The 18,894-nt window shown below is 47.3% G+C and overlaps 1 protein-coding gene across 2 annotated transcripts in view; it reads right to left on the reverse strand.

Annotated features, from left to right (window-relative positions):
• Window positions 1-270: 270 nt before the first annotated feature.
• Window positions 271-18,894, reverse strand: part of CLTC (clathrin heavy chain) — a 75,055-nt gene continuing 56,431 nt past the window's right edge. Inside the window, exons 20-33 of one of the 2 annotated variants that reach the window (XM_028708314.2) lie at window positions 18,325-18,508; window positions 17,698-17,890; window positions 14,571-14,728; window positions 13,296-13,460; window positions 12,525-12,632; window positions 12,236-12,403; window positions 10,841-10,990; window positions 10,443-10,574; window positions 10,125-10,235; window positions 9,752-9,922; window positions 8,524-8,745; window positions 6,634-6,654; window positions 3,090-3,165; window positions 271-1,962 (exon numbers count right to left, since the gene is read on the reverse strand). In XM_028708314.2, coding sequence (XP_028564147.1) covers window positions 1,838-1,962; window positions 3,090-3,165; window positions 6,634-6,654; window positions 8,524-8,745; window positions 9,752-9,922; window positions 10,125-10,235; window positions 10,443-10,574; window positions 10,841-10,990; window positions 12,236-12,403; window positions 12,525-12,632; window positions 13,296-13,460; window positions 14,571-14,728; window positions 17,698-17,890; window positions 18,325-18,508 — 1,984 coding nt within the window. In that variant the 3' untranslated portion in view covers window positions 271-1,837. The remainder of the gene's footprint in view (window positions 1,963-3,089; window positions 3,166-6,633; window positions 6,655-8,523; window positions 8,746-9,751; window positions 9,923-10,124; window positions 10,236-10,442; window positions 10,575-10,840; window positions 10,991-12,235; window positions 12,404-12,524; window positions 12,633-13,295; window positions 13,461-14,570; window positions 14,729-17,697; window positions 17,891-18,324; window positions 18,509-18,894) is intronic. The other variant, XM_028708316.2, reaches the window with a different exon arrangement.

Raw genomic sequence — 18,894 nt, forward strand, 5'->3', positions numbered from 1 at the left:
TTGTTACCTATATTGCAGTAAAACAGACACGTGTTGCTTTGATTCTCGTCAGCACCCACTCCTCCTAAATGTCTGCTCCAGGACCTAGAGAAGACCCAATCCAGGACAGCCCAGCAAGTTGCTAGGTGGTTTGGTCACATGCACCACCCCACCATGTGCAGGCAGAAACTGGACTCTTCCAAGCCAGCCAGCCTTGCCAAGCAAGTCTGGTCTTCCTCCAGCGGCTGGGTTCATCATTTTGTACATGCAAACATGACAGTAATTCGAAGAGTGTTTGAACATTGAAGTCAATTTTATTTTGAAGCTAAATATATTAAGGCAACTTAACATACCTATAACATGATCTTTTTATTTTTTTTAATTTTTTGTCAGATTTAACTGGAAACACTCAAAAACTACAACCCTAAAGAGGTTTTCATCACCTGGTTAAAAGACGCTGTCGTTGGCCCAGCTGCAGCCACCTGTTGAAAAGTGCTATCATCTCTCCCCTTATTCCAGTATATAGTCCCCAAACATCTGCCTCACACACATCTCTGTCTCTCTCTCACACATAATCTCTTCAGTGCAAAGTCACCTGCCAATATAGTCTGGTCTCCATAGTAACAATTTGGTATTTTTGCTAAGTTGCTGGTCCCCTCTCCCGTTTGACCTTGAAAAGCACCAACTTTTCCGTGTTTCGCTTTTCAACCGAGCACATACATCGTAAAAAGGAGCTTGAAGAGAGATGCATACTGAAAAACTACCATAGAGCATGTCCACAGTCCAGTAATTTATTATTATTTTTCCAATTCGAGTCATTTTTAAATTGCACAAACAAAAAAATTGAACAGCAATTGGTTTTCTTTCCCCCCCTCCTGCTCTTCTGTTTGAATTTTTTTTCTCTCTCTCTCTCTCTCTTTTCCCCCCTTCTCTCTTCTGTACACTCAGGAAAAAAATATTGATCTTGAACACCACAATATCCAACATACACAAACCGCAGGGCAGGGTTAGGTCAAGTACACGCACACTTGGATTCATGGTGCTCCCTCCTTGTTCCTCAATGGAAAATAATAAAAAAATGGTCCCCACAAGAAAAGCACAGGGTATACAGTAGCACGACAGAAGGGTCATCATCCGTTTACGTATGGAGTGAACACACACTAGCATTTTCTCTAAGACTAAACTGGAAACCTGCATAGGTTAAAAAGGGGGGGAACTCTACTAGGTTTGCCGCTGTTGTTTTTTAAATTCAGGAAAGGTTGTCTGTACTCATGTCTTTTATTTTTAAAGAGCTAAGCAATCCAAGCGGGGTAGGAGATGCCGGTTTAGTGTTCTAACTCCCAAATACAAATCCTTCTCTTGGTTTAAGCTTTTCTGCCACCGCCACCCCCCCTCTTCAGAATATACGACGAGACTTTTAAATGCATTTTTTCCCCTTAGATAAGACGGTACATATTTGTAAAGCTGCTCACATACACTGAACTTTAGATTCGATAGTAGAGTTTAAACGTTTACAGAGTGCAAATTGGAAGAGTCACAAAGAGACCGGGGTTTAATGTCAAGAAGCAAGTCTTGCAAAAAAAAAGAAACCAAAAAGGGGGGAAAAGCCCACTCAAATATTCCCATTTGGAAAGGAAAAAAAAAGTCCTTTCTAAGTGACATGGAATGTGGAAAAAAGGAGGATTATGCTTAAGTGGGACTGAAAAGGTTTGCGCTGGGGACGGGGAGAGAAACAAAAATACAGTCCTTCATAAAGTAAAGGTTATAAGGGGCACAAAGCTTTTTCCCTGTCGAGCTGAAGTGGGACGGTGGAGTTTCAACAGCAAATCGATGCTAGCTCCAAACAGACTTGCTTTTCTTACATGGTGTATCCGAAACCGGGCTGAGGCTGCCCATAGGGAGGGGCAGTGTAGCCGTAGCCAAAAGGTGCTTGTGGGGGGACTGCGACGCTGGGCCCAGCCGTCAACATCAGCTGGGGCTGACCTAGGGGGGAAATGAAGTGGGAAGAGGAAGAACGGTTAGTGAAAGAGTCGGCGCTCCATTCAATCCATGTTCATAAAAGGGGACACAGCATGAGATCCCCTACAATTAATTTTTATTTCATTTGTTTAATGAGAACTGCCAACTCAAAACGGTTTACAAAAAGCAAGCACTGTTCTGAAGCTGCAGCATTCCTGGCTTCTAAATTATATGTCTGTAGACTTGCTGAAATAGAAGGCTTTATATACAGTATTGTGTATTATGCCTAGTGAGGGTGCCTTGCCTTATGTAGACAGGCAAGGAGTTCCACAATATAGATGCTGCCAGACTGAAAGGGGGTTTTTCTCTCACAAGTGTGGAAAGCGCTCAAAGTGGCGCTTGTGAAAGGGCTGAGTGAGCATAGTTGGGGCAAGGCAGCCCTTCAAGGAAACTGCCATCAATTCCAGCCATCGTGAATTATCAGCATATACAGTGAAACCTTGGCTTTTGGACGTCTCCGTTGTTGAACGCTTCGGTTTTCGAACGACAGAAACCCAGGAATAAATGCTTCCGTTTTCAAACACACCTCGGAAGTTGGAACGGCTTCCACTGTGTGTATCTGTTGTTTTTCACGATGTTCTCTACTGAATTGGCAGACCACCCTTTGTGCCTCGGTTTTTGAATGTTTTGGAAGTCGAACCATCTTCTGGAACGGATTGCATTCAAAAACCGAGGTACCACTGTACCGGTATTTAGCTGCTGGTGTATCACAATGTTGAAAACCAAGTATCGCCCAGCCCTAGCACCTTCAGAGAGGGGATGCCCCTCCTGAAAATTGCCCCTCTTTCCTGCAATCTTGTAATCTGCAATCTTCATTAATAGCAATCTTCATTAATAGCAAAGTTTTAAATTTAAATCTGCTCAGTACCCTACAAATAAGTTTATTTGATTAGAATAAACTCAACATGGAAGCTCTAGGTATCTTCCAGAAACACACTGTACCAGGGCAGGGAACTTCAGGCCCAGGGGCCAAAAGAATATGGCCTCTGGCTGCCAGCTGCCCAACTTCCTTAAGTCCCGTTTTAGAACTAGCTGCTGCAAAGCGTGCCCATTTCATCCACCCAACTGCACATTAAGCCGCAGGTCGTTACCATAAACAATGGGCTGTGTTTCCGTTGCCTGCTCTTCCTCTTTCCTCAGAGACTCTGAGGCGTCCAGCTTGTCCACCTAGGAAGACAGAAGAACCCCAAAGAAATCAGGCAAGGCTGAGCTGCAGAATCTCAACTCCCGTTTTGTTTTCTGGCAGAGAAGTGGAAAAGCCTTCAAGGGGCATGGAACGCAGTCAGAGAAACGAGGTCGCTCCCAAAATGAGGTTTCGGGGGCTGGGGGGCGTGGAGTTAACGTTGGGACTCTTACAAAGACCGCCTCAACTACATTGGACAGCAGTTTGGAGAAAAGACGTCAAGGAGGTTCTGCTGATAAACCTTCAGAATGGAGGGGAAAGCCTGACACCTACCGCCAAGTGGTTTTCCCAGTTATTCATTCCCCAAGCCTAGGCTGGACCTGTCAGGCTCATTGTCTCTAGAAGCTGCACTAGGGGGATCAAATGACCACATCCAGTAATAGGTTTCTAGGCAATTTGTCACACTGCCATCCAACCGATTTGCCACATCCGCAGCTTGCAACATGACCTGCGATACCTGTCTATTGAGCCTCTACAGGCCCCACCTGGACTCTTACTACTGTGGCACAGGTTTGAGTGACACGAGAAGCACAGGCGCGTCTCTTTAAAAAGAACAGGGTTGCAACCATTTGTTAAAAAGCAAGACTGGAGGACGTTTGTCTGCCACCCAAGCTTCTTGCTTCTCCATAACCTATGGCTGCCTTTGACAACGTGATGCTCCTTGGGTTCTAAGGGACTACAACTCCTACCAGCCCCGGCCAGCAGGATGCGAGTTGGGAGTACAAAACACCTGGTGGGCACTCAGGTTGGCAGAGGCTGGTCATATACAGGAGAAAACAACCTTTATGAAGTGTGGGGGGAGACACAGCAGAGCACTGGAACTGTGCCAGGTTGGAGGAAGGTTCAGCGCCCTCCCACCTCACCCCAACCTGAATGAGGTGCCCAGGATGGAGACATTTTTTGTTCAGCATCCAAAGGATCACAGCAGAACCTCCCACAAATCAGCGTGTTGTAGGTGGGTTGCAGAAGGATTATAATGGGTGGATCCTAACTCCAATGCCACAAATTACAAGACTAACTTCTATGATCTGGAAGTTACCCTTGGACCTGAGGAAGATGCCTTCTAACAGGTCAAACTGAATGTCCATCTGAGCACACATTGCCTCCTCTGACCGGCAGACGCTTTCAAAGGCCTTAGGCCGGAGAGATCTTATCCTCACCTGTCGCTACCTGATCCTTTCTGGTTTCTGGGGAATGCTGGGAACAGGTTCTACATGCCAAGCAAGCAATTTGCTACTGAGCTACGGCCCTCTCCTTACTGTTAAGACTGCTAAGAACTTAGGCCCTACAGGGTCAAGCTAATGGCCCACCTAGTCCAGCATCTTGTTCTCACTGTGGCCGACCAGATGCCATTGGGAAAGCCACAAGCAGGATTCAAGCACAAGAGCCCTCTACTGTCCTGCGGTTCCCAGCAAGTGATATTCAGAAGCATGGCTACCTCCAGCCGTGGTGGAAGGGCAGAGCCACTATCGCTGGGCTGGAATCCACCTCTAGAGTAATAGGGTCAGGAATGCAGTTTCCCCCACACCCCCTGGTTGGCTTCCCGACGAAACACAAGGGAGGTTAGGAGAACACACAAGGGGGCGGGGGGAACAAATGTGGAGGGGGGGGGGGAAGAGGCAAACGAGAGCATCCAGTCAACCTTTCTCAAGGTTCATAGCCTGCTCTCTGGGCAGATCGTGTTACCCCTGCAAAAGTCAACACTGCTCCTGCTGGGAAGCTTGCGGCAATGAGGAAGAACCAGAATAAGCTTGGGATTGTGTGAGGTTACCGAAGCAAAGATCCAGACAGAGAAATGCAAGCTAAGCAGAAGAGGCAGAGTCTCCACAAGGCCCAGGTCAGTTTCCGGACCAGACCGTTAAAAAAAAAACAAAAACACAAAAAAAAACCCTGTCCATTAAAAATAAATTTTAAACTCTACTCAAGTGGCTCTTACTAAACACAAGGGTTTAGAATATACTCTGCAAACTTGTTAAAAAAAGAGGGAGGGGGGAGAGAAGCTGCTCTTTACACAAAAACCAAACTATTGGACACTCCCTGCTGATAGATTTCGTTAAGTGCACAGAACTGCATTTTTTTAAAAAGAAAGGCTTTTCCACGGAGACTGCGATAAAGCTGCAGAGGGGGGAGAAAGAGTAAAAAATAAAGAAATCACATGCGGTCAATGTTTTATATATATTTATCTATATATTTTTGGTGCCATGTGTGTGATCATGGAAAAAAGGCAAAAGAACTGAAGCAGGGGAGTGAGGTTGGAAAGATGGCGGCCAGACAAGGCTCCCTTTCCCGCCCCCACCTCCCCAAAAAAGTTCACGGCACGCAGCACCCCACCCCCCACCCCTCCCCATCACCCACAGCAATGCGCTTTGCAGCTTCAGGGGAAAGTGAGATGTAACATCACAATGACTGTTGAACATGCTCAGTTCAAGAAAGCAAAACACTGCAGTTCATTAACCTTTTTTCACACCACACTTTTGTGTTTTTTTTTCAACCGACTCGACTTGCTAGCTGCTGAAGGACTTTTAGGGAGAGCGTTATAAGGCACAGATCTGCAACAGGTTCCAGAAGCTGCCGCAGGGGGTGTGATCAAAAAAGGAAGAGGCGGCAGCTTTAAATCAGTGTCTGATTTGCAGACTTTTTGGAAATGGCCTTTTAGCATCCCCTCAAACCCACCAGCCAAACGGAAAGGGGTTTAACTTCTGGGAAAGGAAGTTCTTTGAGCATCAATTCTGGTTTAAAGGAAATGCTGAGAACGTCTGGGAGGAGTTGTTTTTTTTTTATAAAGGTGAGAAGGGTTTAAACCAAGAGGGCTTTGGCTCAGGGAACGAGCCTTGGGCTGGAAGGAGAGCCGGCTGGAAGTGGGAAAACTGGACGCTGAGTTGAAGGTAAGAAAAAAAACACCAGTCTTTAAGCAGCTAGCTGGAGCATTCTTTGGTTTTGCCTACTTTCAGCGAGACACATTAGTAAGACTCGGGGATCAGGTGTTGGATCACAGTCCTTTCCAAGGAGGCAAAAAAGATATTGCATTAAATGAGAGGAACCCAGATTGCCACCCTGATACTCTCCGGGGGGGGGGGGGGTGAGAGGGTGGCACCACTAAAATGATTTGCCGCCACCTGCAGGGCAATTTATTTTGAAATGTTTCTTGGGGAGCAGGTTCCCAGGGCCTTGTGGTCTCTCTTCAAACTGTGATCCAACTGATTGCATCCAACCTTCCTGGGAGAGTCTATTAGCCAATTAGTGTCTACTGGTTGCTCCTACAGCTAATGACTATGGTTTTAATTTGCAGAGGCTTTAGTGAGATTTCTGTTCAAGGGGCTGGCGGGCAGAAAGCAGTAGCAGCAGTGTAGTAAAGGGAGGAACGAGGGGGGGAAGAGGGGGGAAACTCATGCAGATATATATCCTTAGACTTAGGCCTCCAGACTTAAAGATGGAAAAGAATCAACTTTCACCTTTTCCTTTATTGTATCAACCTGCAAAGGAATTCAGAAGGTGCAGCTTAGAGGAAAAAAACTCACTCCATCATAGAGCATTTCTTTTTCTTTTAAAGGTAGATTAAGCAAAGAGCAAAGAAGGGGGGGGGGAGGGGAGTTAAAACCTTAAAAAAAAAACCAAAAACATATTGGAAGTTATCTGCTGCTGAAAGCCAAGTCGGGCTTCCGATTCCAAGGCCAGGCCAGGTTATACACAATGTACAGAGTGCAAATGAGTGCAGGATGTTGCTATGCTGAGATCACTGCCCCCAGGTTAAAGGAACAAGGTTACTGCTGCCGCCACCAAAATTATTTCTTCCTTAAGTCATGCATGCTGGGTTCAAGTCCTTTTTTGACCTGTGACCCTGTGTTTCTGAAAGGAACAGAGCCTTGTGGGCTAGGGCTGGGATCCAGTCTAAATAGTTCACATCCTAGCATACACAGAACCACCTAAGCTCAGCCTTGGTCACCCAGTTTTCTCACACTTTCAGGAGCAGCAGGAATACGCTTCCAGGAGTTTTAACTGTTTTCGGAAGGTTATTCTAAACCGTTTTTAAAAAGGTTTATTGTTTTAGCATTGATACATTTGCCGCCCTGGACTCCTTTGGAGGAAAGTGTGGGATATAAATTCAATAACTAAAATAAAATACTCCCATTTAAACGATTATACGGCTACTGAGCAACTTTCCCTGTTTTTAATCGAGAGCTATTGCGGCAAGCACTACAAGCTTCTGGATAAATCTTTTGCACAGAGCGGTCACTCAAATGCACCTTTCCATAAACACAGGAGTGCTGCTTGGGAGTTGGGGGATGGAGAGAGAATTCAGACTGCCTAGATCTAGGAAGGGCAACTGCTGGGAACATGAGCTGGCTGGGGTCATCAAGGCACCATTCTTTCAGCGAAAGGATTGCTGAGATCGCCCAAAACCTTTTGGAACTCCTGAAACACTCAAGTTTTCAGCTGGTGCTGCAACAAGCAAGTGGAAAGCCAGCCGCTCAAGAGATACCTCTTTGAAAGCATCACTTGGGCTCAGTCAAGAAGACCAGAAACCCATTTTCATAGCTTGACCAACAAGGGAGGTGGTCAATATGGCAAAGAGCAGATCACCTAGCGGGGACTGCAGCACTCGTTGCTGGACAGATTGTTCCTGAGTGGGCAAAGTTTCCGACCACCCCTGAAGAAGATCCACAGTGGATGATAGAAACAGACCCTTTCTGGCTTGGTACATACTTCTGCACCGGGATGTCAGCTCACGTAAGGAGGAATTGCAAAGATCTGGTTGCATCACAGTAATTGCAAATGCCAGCATATGCGGGAAACACGGCGTTCAATCCTTCGTGGATTTAAGTCTTACGGAAAGAGTACCCCCAAAAGTGGCTTCCAACCTGCAGGAATTGGTCTTGCGAGACCAATGCTAGACTGATCAGGGGGCTCCAATTCCAGGCCCAACCTCCAAGCTCAGCAATGGTAGAAGTTGTGGCTGATTACACGGCGTCACCTGCTCTGGTCCTGGACCTGATCTGGGGCTGCTTCCTGGGAGGGACTGCTCTTTATCAACACAGCCAGAACCTATTTAACTATGTTATAAAAACGGTGACTTGAAAAACTTGTGCTCAAGCTTGCTTTCCCCTCCTCCCTCCCATTCCCTTTTCCTCTTGTGCCATGTCTTACTGATCAGGGGGAAAAGTCTCAAGAAGAACAAGTGCCAACGAGGACAGAGACTGACGCTCCAAGAAGCACAACGCAGGGGTTAGTCGCACACATAACACACAACTGATTTTGTTCATGGGGAAACAGCACGGCAAGCAACCAGCAGGGAGGCCTCTTATTTATTGGGGTGGCTGGGTGGGCTCCGAGGCCCTCCTTACCTTGCTCAAATACTCCTTCATGACCTGGATGAAGTAAGGCATGGCAAAATCCATGATATTGTGCCTCCAGGCCGTCTCCAGGACAACATCTGGCCGGAGGAGGTCATAGCAGGTGAAGAGGCAGGCCCCGAAACACTCCCTCTTGCCCTCCTGCAGGAACCACTGCAACAACTCTTCCGCCAGCTCAGTGTCTTTGGACTCCGAAGCGTACTGCATGGCGTCCTGGGAGGGAAAGCAGGCGAAAAAAATCAGAACATGTGCCAAAAAAGAGGAAAAGAGAAGAATGTGTCAAGCAATGATTTGTAACTGCCCTACTGCTCAAGAGCGGCCTAGCCGTTGCCCACCTACCCCAACTTCATGTCTGGGACTACAAATCCCATCAGCCCCAGCAATGTTTGGGACTACAAATCCCATCAGCTGTGTTGGCTACATCTGATGGGAGCTGTAATTCAAAATATCAGAGTGGGGGAAAGGCTGGCCTCTCCACTGTGTGTTTTCCATCTGCAGTAGCTGCTACTAGGGCAACGTTTTCAAAAGGAATGAGGTTACTAGGGATCTTCAGAATGTTCTTCACACTTTTCTTTTACTCAGGCTCTTTTTAAATATATCCACGTTTATGAAAAATGCCTTTTTAAATGTTAAGGACAGGAAGCGCTTTTTTTTCATACCCCAAAGTAGAATGCTGTGATTTCCCAGAGAGGTTCAGAAGCCTAAGTTTGTTTCATGTCACATGCGGTTTTAGACGGCTATCAGCTTTATGTATTCCAAACTTGAGCTACTTTTACATGAATATGCGACTGATGAGCTGTTTGATGATGCCCCCTTTCTTCGTGTATTGCAGTTGTGGAATCTATCATATCTTTATTCTATTGTGTCCGATTTAGATGTTTAGTGACGTGAAGCTTCTCTGGAGCCTATTGGTGAAGGGTAGTGTACAAAGCGCTTGAACAGATTTCACATGGATGTGTCGTCTGCTTCTTTAAGAACACTTGTTTTCCAACAGCTGGGTGAGCAGATCCAGTTACGTGAATCTGAATAAACCATACAATCTCAAAGGCAAGAAGAGGAGGACAAACACCATGTCATGGAGGGTTGCAAGCACAGATCGAAGGGCCTCGGAAACTCTTCTGCAAGCAAAACTGCTTTGCCCTCATCGCTGCCACCTGGGTACCATGCTGGGCACCCTCCCGATACAGACAGGCAGCGCTCACCCCACCAGCCCTGTCACCTTGTATAGCCTGTCTTTCTTGCACAGCTCCACACTCTGCTTCCAGCGGTTGTTGCCTTTGAAGAGATACGCAGCGATTCTCCTGAACTCAATCAGCTCGTGCTTCTCCAGGCGCTGAGCAAGGGAGATGTTGTCAAAGTTGTCATAGGCATCTATCGAGGTCCTGAGAGCCTGGACGGGAGGGAGAAGGTTTTAAAATGGAGATTTTGGGCCCATGAAGGCAGGGAATAGGTATAAATATAATAAAAGAATATCTCAGAGAAACAGAGGATGTGGTTTCCAAGCAAAGATGGAAGTTTCTGATGCACAGAGACAGAATTGAAGGTGAGTTTTAGCATCCTGAGAACATGTGACACCCTGAAACCGTTCCTACCTGATAGTCTTCTTCTATAATGAAGAGGTTGTTCAGAGATTCGTTCACCGATTTGTTATTGTGGTTCTGAACGGAGCGCAAGTAGGGCTTCACCAGTGGAAGCTGTTTAACCTGTGAACAGGGATAGGAGGTTACTGCAAGACCCAACCAAGCAGCCAGGGGCTATTTAATCATTTTTTAAACTGCCTCAAAGTTATTTTGGGGGGGGGGGAATCTTGGCCAATACGCAAGCAGCTGTGCTCTGATCTGTGGCAAGGCCAGTTCCAAATTAAAGAGGGGATGCAGAGGGAAGTTTCCTCCAGAGAGGGATGACCCTACCTTGCTGAAGAAGTTGACCGCACGCGTGTGGTCCAGTCGGGGAGACAGAACCATCAGCAAGTCGTTGAGCAGCAGAGGTTTGAACTCCAAGTAAAACTGGATCGCTTTGTAATACAGCTCCACGTTGGCCACCTGAGGGAAGAAAAGGCGGGTTAACTGGCTCCAAAACATTTGCAAGGGTGGCAGGGAAAGCTTAAGGGAATGAAGGCACACTTCTGGCTATCCCCGGCACAACCCCTCCTTCGCTTTGGCACCTTTCCCAACAGAAAGCCACTTGCTCATCCACCACATCAGTGGCGCAAGATCATGCAGGCGCTTCCTGTTCCAACAGCCAAATCAAAATACCCACACAGATATAAAACCTACCAAAGGGAATTCACTGAGAAACAGGACAGTACCTTAGTGATGATGTCTTTGAACTGCCCTTCCTTCCAAGCATCTGTCGGGTGGTTCATCATGGTAATGATGGCGTTATCGTATTCTTCGTATTTGTCGTACAGGAAGACTAACTCGGCCCAAAGATGGGCTTGTTCAGCTGCCCTCAACACCTTCAAGAAATGAAAGTGGTTTAGAATAGGTGCTCGCAAACTATGGTCTGCAGGAGTCTGTCAGGTCAACCACAGCGTCTGTGAAGAACACTTTAGAGCCTTGAATTGTATGGAATTTGAATTGTAATACAATATAGAAATCACACAGCATCTAGAGCAGTGCATCACAATTGTTACAAAAGGCAGAAAAATCATTAAGTGGTCCACCAGGACCCTGAACAACTTTCAGGTGATCCATGGAGGGTGGACCACTGGTTTAGAGTATTACAACCAGTCTAGAACAGGCTGAGAGCCTTCCTAGCTTAGACTAGCACAGCATCTGTGTTCAACAATAACCAACCAGATGCCTCTGGGAAGCTCCAATGGCAGCGTTCCTCAGTTGGTCCTGACCAATGGGAATTCACAGGGAAGCAAACCCCGTCTCCCAGTGCCCATTGCTACTTGGCCATTATCATGTCTAATAGCCATCAACAGGTCTACCGCCCATTCAGTTTGCCTGACAGGCCCATGGAGAGCGCAGTCCTGCCACAAGTGTGCACTGTTGGAGCCACTGTTGCCTCTGGTGCTACTGAACTTCATTGTCTGAGCCAGAACGGGGGCAGCATTTGCTCCTTGACCACATGCTGCAGCGCCTCCCAAATTGCCTTGAGAAAGAGGGAGCGTATGAGCGGATTCTCCTCCACCTTGATGACGCCTGTGAGGCAGGTTAGACTAACAGGCAGCAATTGGCCCAAGGCCACCCTTATGGCTGAATGGGGACATATTACAAAGCTGCACTACCACCAGTTCAGACAAGATCTTTTGCTCAATTTGTAGCCGCTCCCCATGGGCTCTAAGCAAGGAGGGGGCCCTCCTCAAATTGGAGCCAGGGCCTCCGTCTTCATAGCTTAACATAGCTTACCCTCCCCCCAAAAACGACCGCTGAATTTTTGAATTTTATTGGTATTGATGCTGCATATTATGTTGTATTTTATGCTGTTTTAAAGTTGCATTTTAATCAATGTTTTATATTTGCTGTTAGCCGCCCTGAGCCCGGTTTTTAAACCGGGAAGGGCGGGGTATAAATAAAAAAAATATTTTATTATTATTAACTCCCCAAAATGCTCAGCCTCAATCACTCTGCAAGGTTCTGGATTTTTGCTTTTTAACTGGTGTTCTTATTACTGCACTGATCTTCCTCTTACACGGCCACCCCCACCTGTTTTCTATTCCTCATACAGTTTGCAATCTCGGGGACGGAGTTACCTTAGGAATGTTGACTCGCGACCAAAAGAGCTCCAGGTGTTCCCTCATTTTCTGTGGCTTGAATTTGGAGTAGAGGATGGCCAGCTCCGTGAACATTCCCATATGGGCCCGCTCCAGCCCCAGAGCCGATTCCAACATGGTGATCAGCTCCTCAAAGTAGCCACGGTCCTGGGGGTGAAAGAGTAACGAGTTAATGCTCAGCAACGGCCGCCTCCTTGAGCACCCCTTTACGGAGGCAAAGCTCTGCAGCACCATCAGCACCGCTTTTTCTTCCCCACCTCCCCATTACCTGGTAATAGTTGATGAGCTCCTCCAGTTCATCCGCATGCACAACAATGTGAAGGCCGCACATCTGGGCCAGGCGGAACTCTTTCCCATCCACGCACGCAAAGCAGACCTGGAGGGGGGAAACGTCGAAGACCGAGCTTCAGTTACTTTCTCTCTCAGAGGAACTGGGGGGAGCAGCAAAGTCCTCCTCTAGAAACCCCTTTCTCCACTGTTGCACTGAGCCAGCATCGTTCTCCAGATGATGCTAGACTTGAATTGCCATTAGCTCAGGCTGGTGAGGCCAAGGATGATGGACCCATCTAGCTCAGCATTGACTATTGTCTGGCAGCAGCTCTCTAGGCCTTTTTCAGGCCTTCCCAGTCCTACCTGGAGATGCCAAGGCTTGAACCTTTCTGTATGCAAAGCAGGTGCTCTACTACTGAGCTACATCTCTTCCTTTAAAACCAAAGCAAGGTTCCAGTCCTCATGGTTCTGAATCAAAGGCTGATTTAAACAGGAACAGAGGAAGCTGCTTTGTACAGAACCTGACCATTGGTCCATCTAGTTCAGTACTGTCTACACTGACTGGCAGCGGCTCTCCAGCGTTTCAGAGGACATTCCCAGCCCTACCTGGAGATGCTAGGGACTGGAGCTGGGGTCTCTTCCCTGACACTATCACGTCTGATCAGGCCTCTCCCATGAATCTCTCTTCTCGCCCCCCCCCCCCTTTTAAAGCTACCTATCAAAGCCAGCAGGAACAAGCTCTGCATACTGCATGAAGCAAAGGGCTCACCTCCTTCCAAGTCCGAGTGCTGTTTGCTTTCCGGGCTCCGTCCACGGCTGCCTGATATTCGCCGAGGTGGACCAACGTGGAAGCCAAGCGCCCAAAGTTGGAGACATTGTTATAGAGAAGCTTGGCTGCGTCATACATCTTCTCATCATAGCAACGGTCGCCAACCTAGAGAAGAAGACGGTGAAGAGAAAAAGTGCTTGATTTCATCCATCCAACCATGCTCATTCTGTACTCAAACGTCCTCTCTTAAAATTGAGGTCACATTTCCCCTTACTACTTGTTCTCAATTATCTGAATACCTTTTCTCTGGTTACAACCCCCCCCCCATGAAATGACTCAATTTTCTGTTTATTTTCAACTTCTCATTATTTAGGCACCATCCGTCCTCCCCCCCCTGACCCCGCAAAGCAATGACAAGACAAGGCTAAACTATCTGAATCATTTGACCATACGAAAGCATTTATCTAAGCTTTCTGAGTGGAATGAACAGTTCCAATGAAATATGAGTGCTGGACTGATCAATTTGACAAAGTGCGGTGCCAGTTTTGTGAATGGGAATAGAGATTTGACCCACACAATGGTATGGCACAGCTACATTCTCACTGGCTTGATCGCAGTGATATGCCCTCACACATATCACAGTTTGAATTACATTTCACGAGTTCTGGAAATTTGGAAACTCGTGATTGCCTGTATAAGCTTTCACTGCTCCACACATAGGTCACTGTACACTTTTGTTCATTTGTGACTTAACGCCAATAAAACTGTACAATAACAAAGAAAAAAACCCCCCGCTACTGGACCAGTTTAACCAAAAAGCCTGGCTTTCTTTTTACAAAAGCACATGCACAAGTTTAGTTCCGTTATTTAAGAAGCCCATTCGTTCTGTTTTTGTTCCATTCTTTCTCCAAAGGGGCTCAGAGCAGTTTACATGACTCCTACACACTTTATCCCCACAACAGCCCTTTGAAGTAGGACGGGCTGAGAGGTGGTGAATGTCTTAAGGCCGCCCCAGGGCAGTTTTAGGGCTGAGTGGGGATTCTAACCAGGTCCTCCCAGCCTTCAACATGCTAACCACTCCAAAGAAAACTTCTGAGATCCCATATAGAAATCTTTTTGATACTTGAGGTCCCCTCCCCCCAAAGATCATTGTATCTAAGGGTGTAAACCCAAACCTTGCAAAGAGACAGGAGGAGCTGAACTAACCAGACTAAAAACAAAACAAAACACCCCACACTTGAAATTCACATTTAAAAGGCTGACGGAAGGACTCACTTGTTGAATGTGGGCATTGTTTGGCCCGTTGATGAATTCTTCCAGCTCGGCCAAACGGTTTGTTTTAGCAAGTGCGAAAATGAGTTCCGTCTCCACATAGGATTCCCGGGCCTTCCTGCGGGCCATCTGCAAGTATTTCACCAGCTCCTCCCAGTTTCCTAGGTTGGGGGGCGGAGAGGAGAGGAGAGAGAGAAAGAAAGAAGGAAAGAAAAAAGTTCAAGGTCACATCATGCTGACAATCAGCAGCGTTGCCCAGTTAGGCTGAAAGACAGAGATCTTTCACTTCGTACTTATTACTCGACCGCACAGTCTCACTCGACGAGGAACGTCACTTTTTGGGAAAGGGAGGGGTGGACAACATCACGGCATGTGCGACACTGGCAAAAAGCAAAAACAGGATGAGCCCCCCCAGAACACTGATTAATTCGTACTTAGACTTGAGCTGCGTGCTGAGCTATTAGAGCAAAACACAGTCGCTCATTCTTGCTGGACAGAACACAAGCTTCCCAAAACTAGGGAAGAGGGGAGGAAAAAAAAAATCGGGTCAGCCAAACAATCCACTTCTTTGTCATCCGCCCCTTATACTGAGCAAGTCTGTTCAACGCATCTGGTAGAGGATAAATGTACTTTGCCAACCACTTGGGTATCTTGCCATTAGGGAGGGGGGCAGGTCCTCATCTTTTCCTCTGCTATGGGTTTCAAAAAGGGGGACCTGGAAAGGTGGGGGGAATAGACCCCTCTTGCAGTTATGGGAGGGGAGTTAAATGGGGGACAGCCAATTGTTATGTTGGTACAAAGAAGTCTTCGTGTGATTGCTAGAATCCTGGAGAGGGGCTCTTCTCGGCCTGGTCACCCTGAAGGAAGGTGACAAAAACTGGGGAACAGAGAGAAGAAAGCAAAGAGGCTCCTTTAACAGAAAGACAGTCAATGTTGCAGGATAACTATGCTTCGAATAGCTGCTTCCTGCAACAAGGAAGAGGGAGGCTTAATGCAGCCAGAGGGGGCGGGAATGGGAATACCCAGGAGGAAGGCACCTTATAATTATTTTAAATTTGAAGTTAAATTGTCAAAAATCTTTGAAACTCAAAAAAATAAAAAAGGCAAAGAAACTGGTGTAACGTGACGTATGAGCCAGGCCACTGTCTCATAACTAGGAATTCCTCATCCAATAAAGTTCTGCTTAAAATAATTTTCAGAAACGAAGAGGATGGCTGAGAGGGAAAGTTTCACGTACGACTGGCTGCAATGCAAACCCTGCCTGATCCTGCCATTCTAGAGAAACTTGAAGGAAAGCAAAAACAGACCCCTCTCTCAAGGGCCCTGTGCCGTGGAACAAAGTGCAATAGTCAGATCAGATTCCCATGTGCAATAGCCAGCTCTTTAATCACTCTCTTGTGTTTCTGGGTTGTCATGGTGGAGCACGGGGTGTGGAACCAGATATAGCAGGGTGTCTCCGCATGTGGGAAGGACCACTCACCCAACATCATAATAGTGGCAGGTGACTGAAACCTGTCAAAGTCCCAAGGAGGTTTTGGTAACCACCAGAGGGTCAGTGGTTACAGCAGCCTCCTCTGAAGGCTGGGGGTGTCCCTTCAAAGAGGCACCCCCCTGGGACAACCAGCTGAAAATTGGTCACGGGGAGCCCCTTTCAAGTCTGGAGGGAGAAGCACTCCTTTTAAAAAAAGAAACCCAGAAAACCAATTGCATTTAAAGCGCTTCTTTCAGTGCTTTGAATGCAAAGTGTTGTAGCCAATGCTGCTCAGAAGAGAACCAATGAAAATAATGGACATGACTAACTTGGTTCCATTTATTTCAACTCTTGAGTAAAACTTTGTTAGAGATAAGCTGCTTCCTCTGGAAAGAGGGGGGAAATGCTTCAATTAAGGAAGTGCTCCCCTTGCACCGAGCAAGCAGTTTGTATTCAAAGTGCATTGAACCCAAGTGGCTTCCTCCAGCCCACTGAGCTGAACTAGGGAGTTCCCAAAGTGGAACCCCCTAAGGCAGTCAATACCAGCCGAGTGGCGGGACTTTGGCAATGCAGGGCTCTCTAAGGACTGTGCCTGCAGAGACCTGCCCTGCACTTTGAAGCCCCAACATTCAGCTGATGGGACTTCAAAGCATCTTGCAGCCACCAACTGTCAGCTGACTGGATGTGCCTGCAGTCCCCTTCTGGGCCCAGCTGCAGCCTTACCTGCCCCTCATCTGACATCGTGAGGTGAGGCATGGGCAGGGCTTTCTTCTCCAGCTGGAACTCAGTTCCGGCACCTCTCAGGCGGGCGCCATTCTCATTATGAGAGAACAAGGAAGGTGTTCATGGTGAGTTCTGGCACCTCTTTTTCTAGAACAAATAGTACTGGCTATAGGGCAAAAGGGCTTGACTAGGCCAAAATGGTGTGGCAGACTTAATTAGGCCCACAGGTCAGAGGCTCCCCACCCTGTGTTGGAGCAGGAGAAGTGGAGAGTTGATTGGAAAGGGAAGGGGGAATCAAACCTTGGCAACATTTTGCAATAAGGATGAGGAACCGGCAGCCCTCTAGGTGTGGGATTCCAGTTCTCACTAGTCCCAGCAAGCAGGCCAAAGCGGTGATGGGAGCCACAGTTTCCCCATCACGGCACTGCCATCCTTGTCCGTGTTCTTCCAGCTGCCATAATTATACAGTGGTACTTCGGATTACATACGCTTCAGGTTACAGACTCCACTAACCCAGAAACAGTACCTCGGGTTAAGAACTTTGCTTCAGGATGAGAACAGAAATCGTGCTCCGACGGTGCGGTGGCAGCAGGAAGCCCCATTAGCTGAAGTGGTGCTTCAGGTTAACAACAGTTTTAGGACCTCTGGAACGAATTAATTACTTAACCCGAGGTACCACTGTAACTGTGTTTACTGCAAGCCACATTAGGAGCAATGCTGGACTGAGAATGTGAGATGAAAAGCAGAAGGAATTAATTAATTCTTGAAAGAAAGGAAGGTCACCCAATGCATTTAAATTACGAATTCTGGGATGCGTCAAGCTTTTTACATTCACAGAAGTGCTTAGGTTACTGCAATCGCACCTGGGTGCTGCCTGTTCTGAAAGCTCCCAGGCTACTGGAAACAAAATTTTATATGGGGGTTCCCAAGCCTTACCGCTGGCGTTCGCAGCCTGAACCACTTCCATGTATGAAGAAGGATCGTCCGCTTTGATGTAGGAGTCTATCGCTTCCTTAACCATCCCTTTCTGAAGCTGAGCTTTGGCAAGCTGGCTCCACACGGCTGGCTCATTGCAGCGCTCCGCAAACTCGTAGGCACGGTCCAAGTTGCCAATGTGTTCGATCAGAACCTAGAAAGTGGGGAGACGGAAACTAATAGCGTGCTTGTGGTAGGAATTTGCCAGTGCAAGAGTAGTTTGGCCAGAATTAAGCCTAGCATGTGCCTAGTTAGGCCTCCGAAAGCCTTCACCCAAAGGATGACCAAGCCACTTTATCAGGAACTCTTAACATGAGGCGTCAGAAAAGCCCGCTATAAATCTTGGCAGCTTCCCTCCAAGCGTCTATCTAGTATCCAGGGCTCCTGAGCTGTATGTGAAACCTGGGTCAGAACCCCTGCAGACTCTGGTGAACTGGAACACTTGAAACGTGGGCTGGATTCCCTTGACATGGAAGCGGCGCCGCCTTCAGCACAAATACATGGAGCAGTTTGGGGACACAAACCAAGACTCGGCTCCGTGAAAGAGAACCATACCCAGAATTCAGATACGCGGACACCCAGCGTTACCTGCACTGCAGAGGTGTTGACATCAAACTTCCTGAAGATGGAGAAGGCCTCTTCAAAGAGTTCGTTGCTGATCGCGATGTTGGCAATATCGGGAGCATCATAGTTGTCCAGGCGGTTGATGTATTCCATGACTCGGGTCCGGTCGGCCTTGATAGCCGTCAGAATGAGGAGGTTCTGCAGATTCCTTTACAGGAAAAAGCAAGCAATAGTAAAGCAAGGAATTAAGGCATCAGCAGCCATCATTCAAAAGGACATAATAAAGGTTTAGAGTGAGTTCACAGGTTCAGTCCCAGATCTCTGTAGCTGAGGAAGGTTTCTGGCCCTCTGCTAAGGACCTTAGAAGTGTCCTTGGCAGTTGCTGACAGTAAGGGGCTCGATCAGGTGTGAGGAGCCTTTGTGCTCCCAGATGTTGCTGAACTACAACTCCCATAATCTCTGGCCATGCTTGCTAGGGCTGGTGGGAGTTGCAGTTCTGCATCATCTGGGAGCACAAGGGCTTCCAAACCTGGGCTACATAGACAAATAGTGTGACTTGGTATAATAATGAAGTGCCACTTAATATTCATTCAG

Source organism: Podarcis muralis, chromosome 15, assembly GCF_964188315.1.
Source record: "Podarcis muralis chromosome 15, rPodMur119.hap1.1, whole genome shotgun sequence".
Taxonomy (NCBI): Eukaryota; Metazoa; Chordata; class Lepidosauria; order Squamata; family Lacertidae; genus Podarcis; species Podarcis muralis.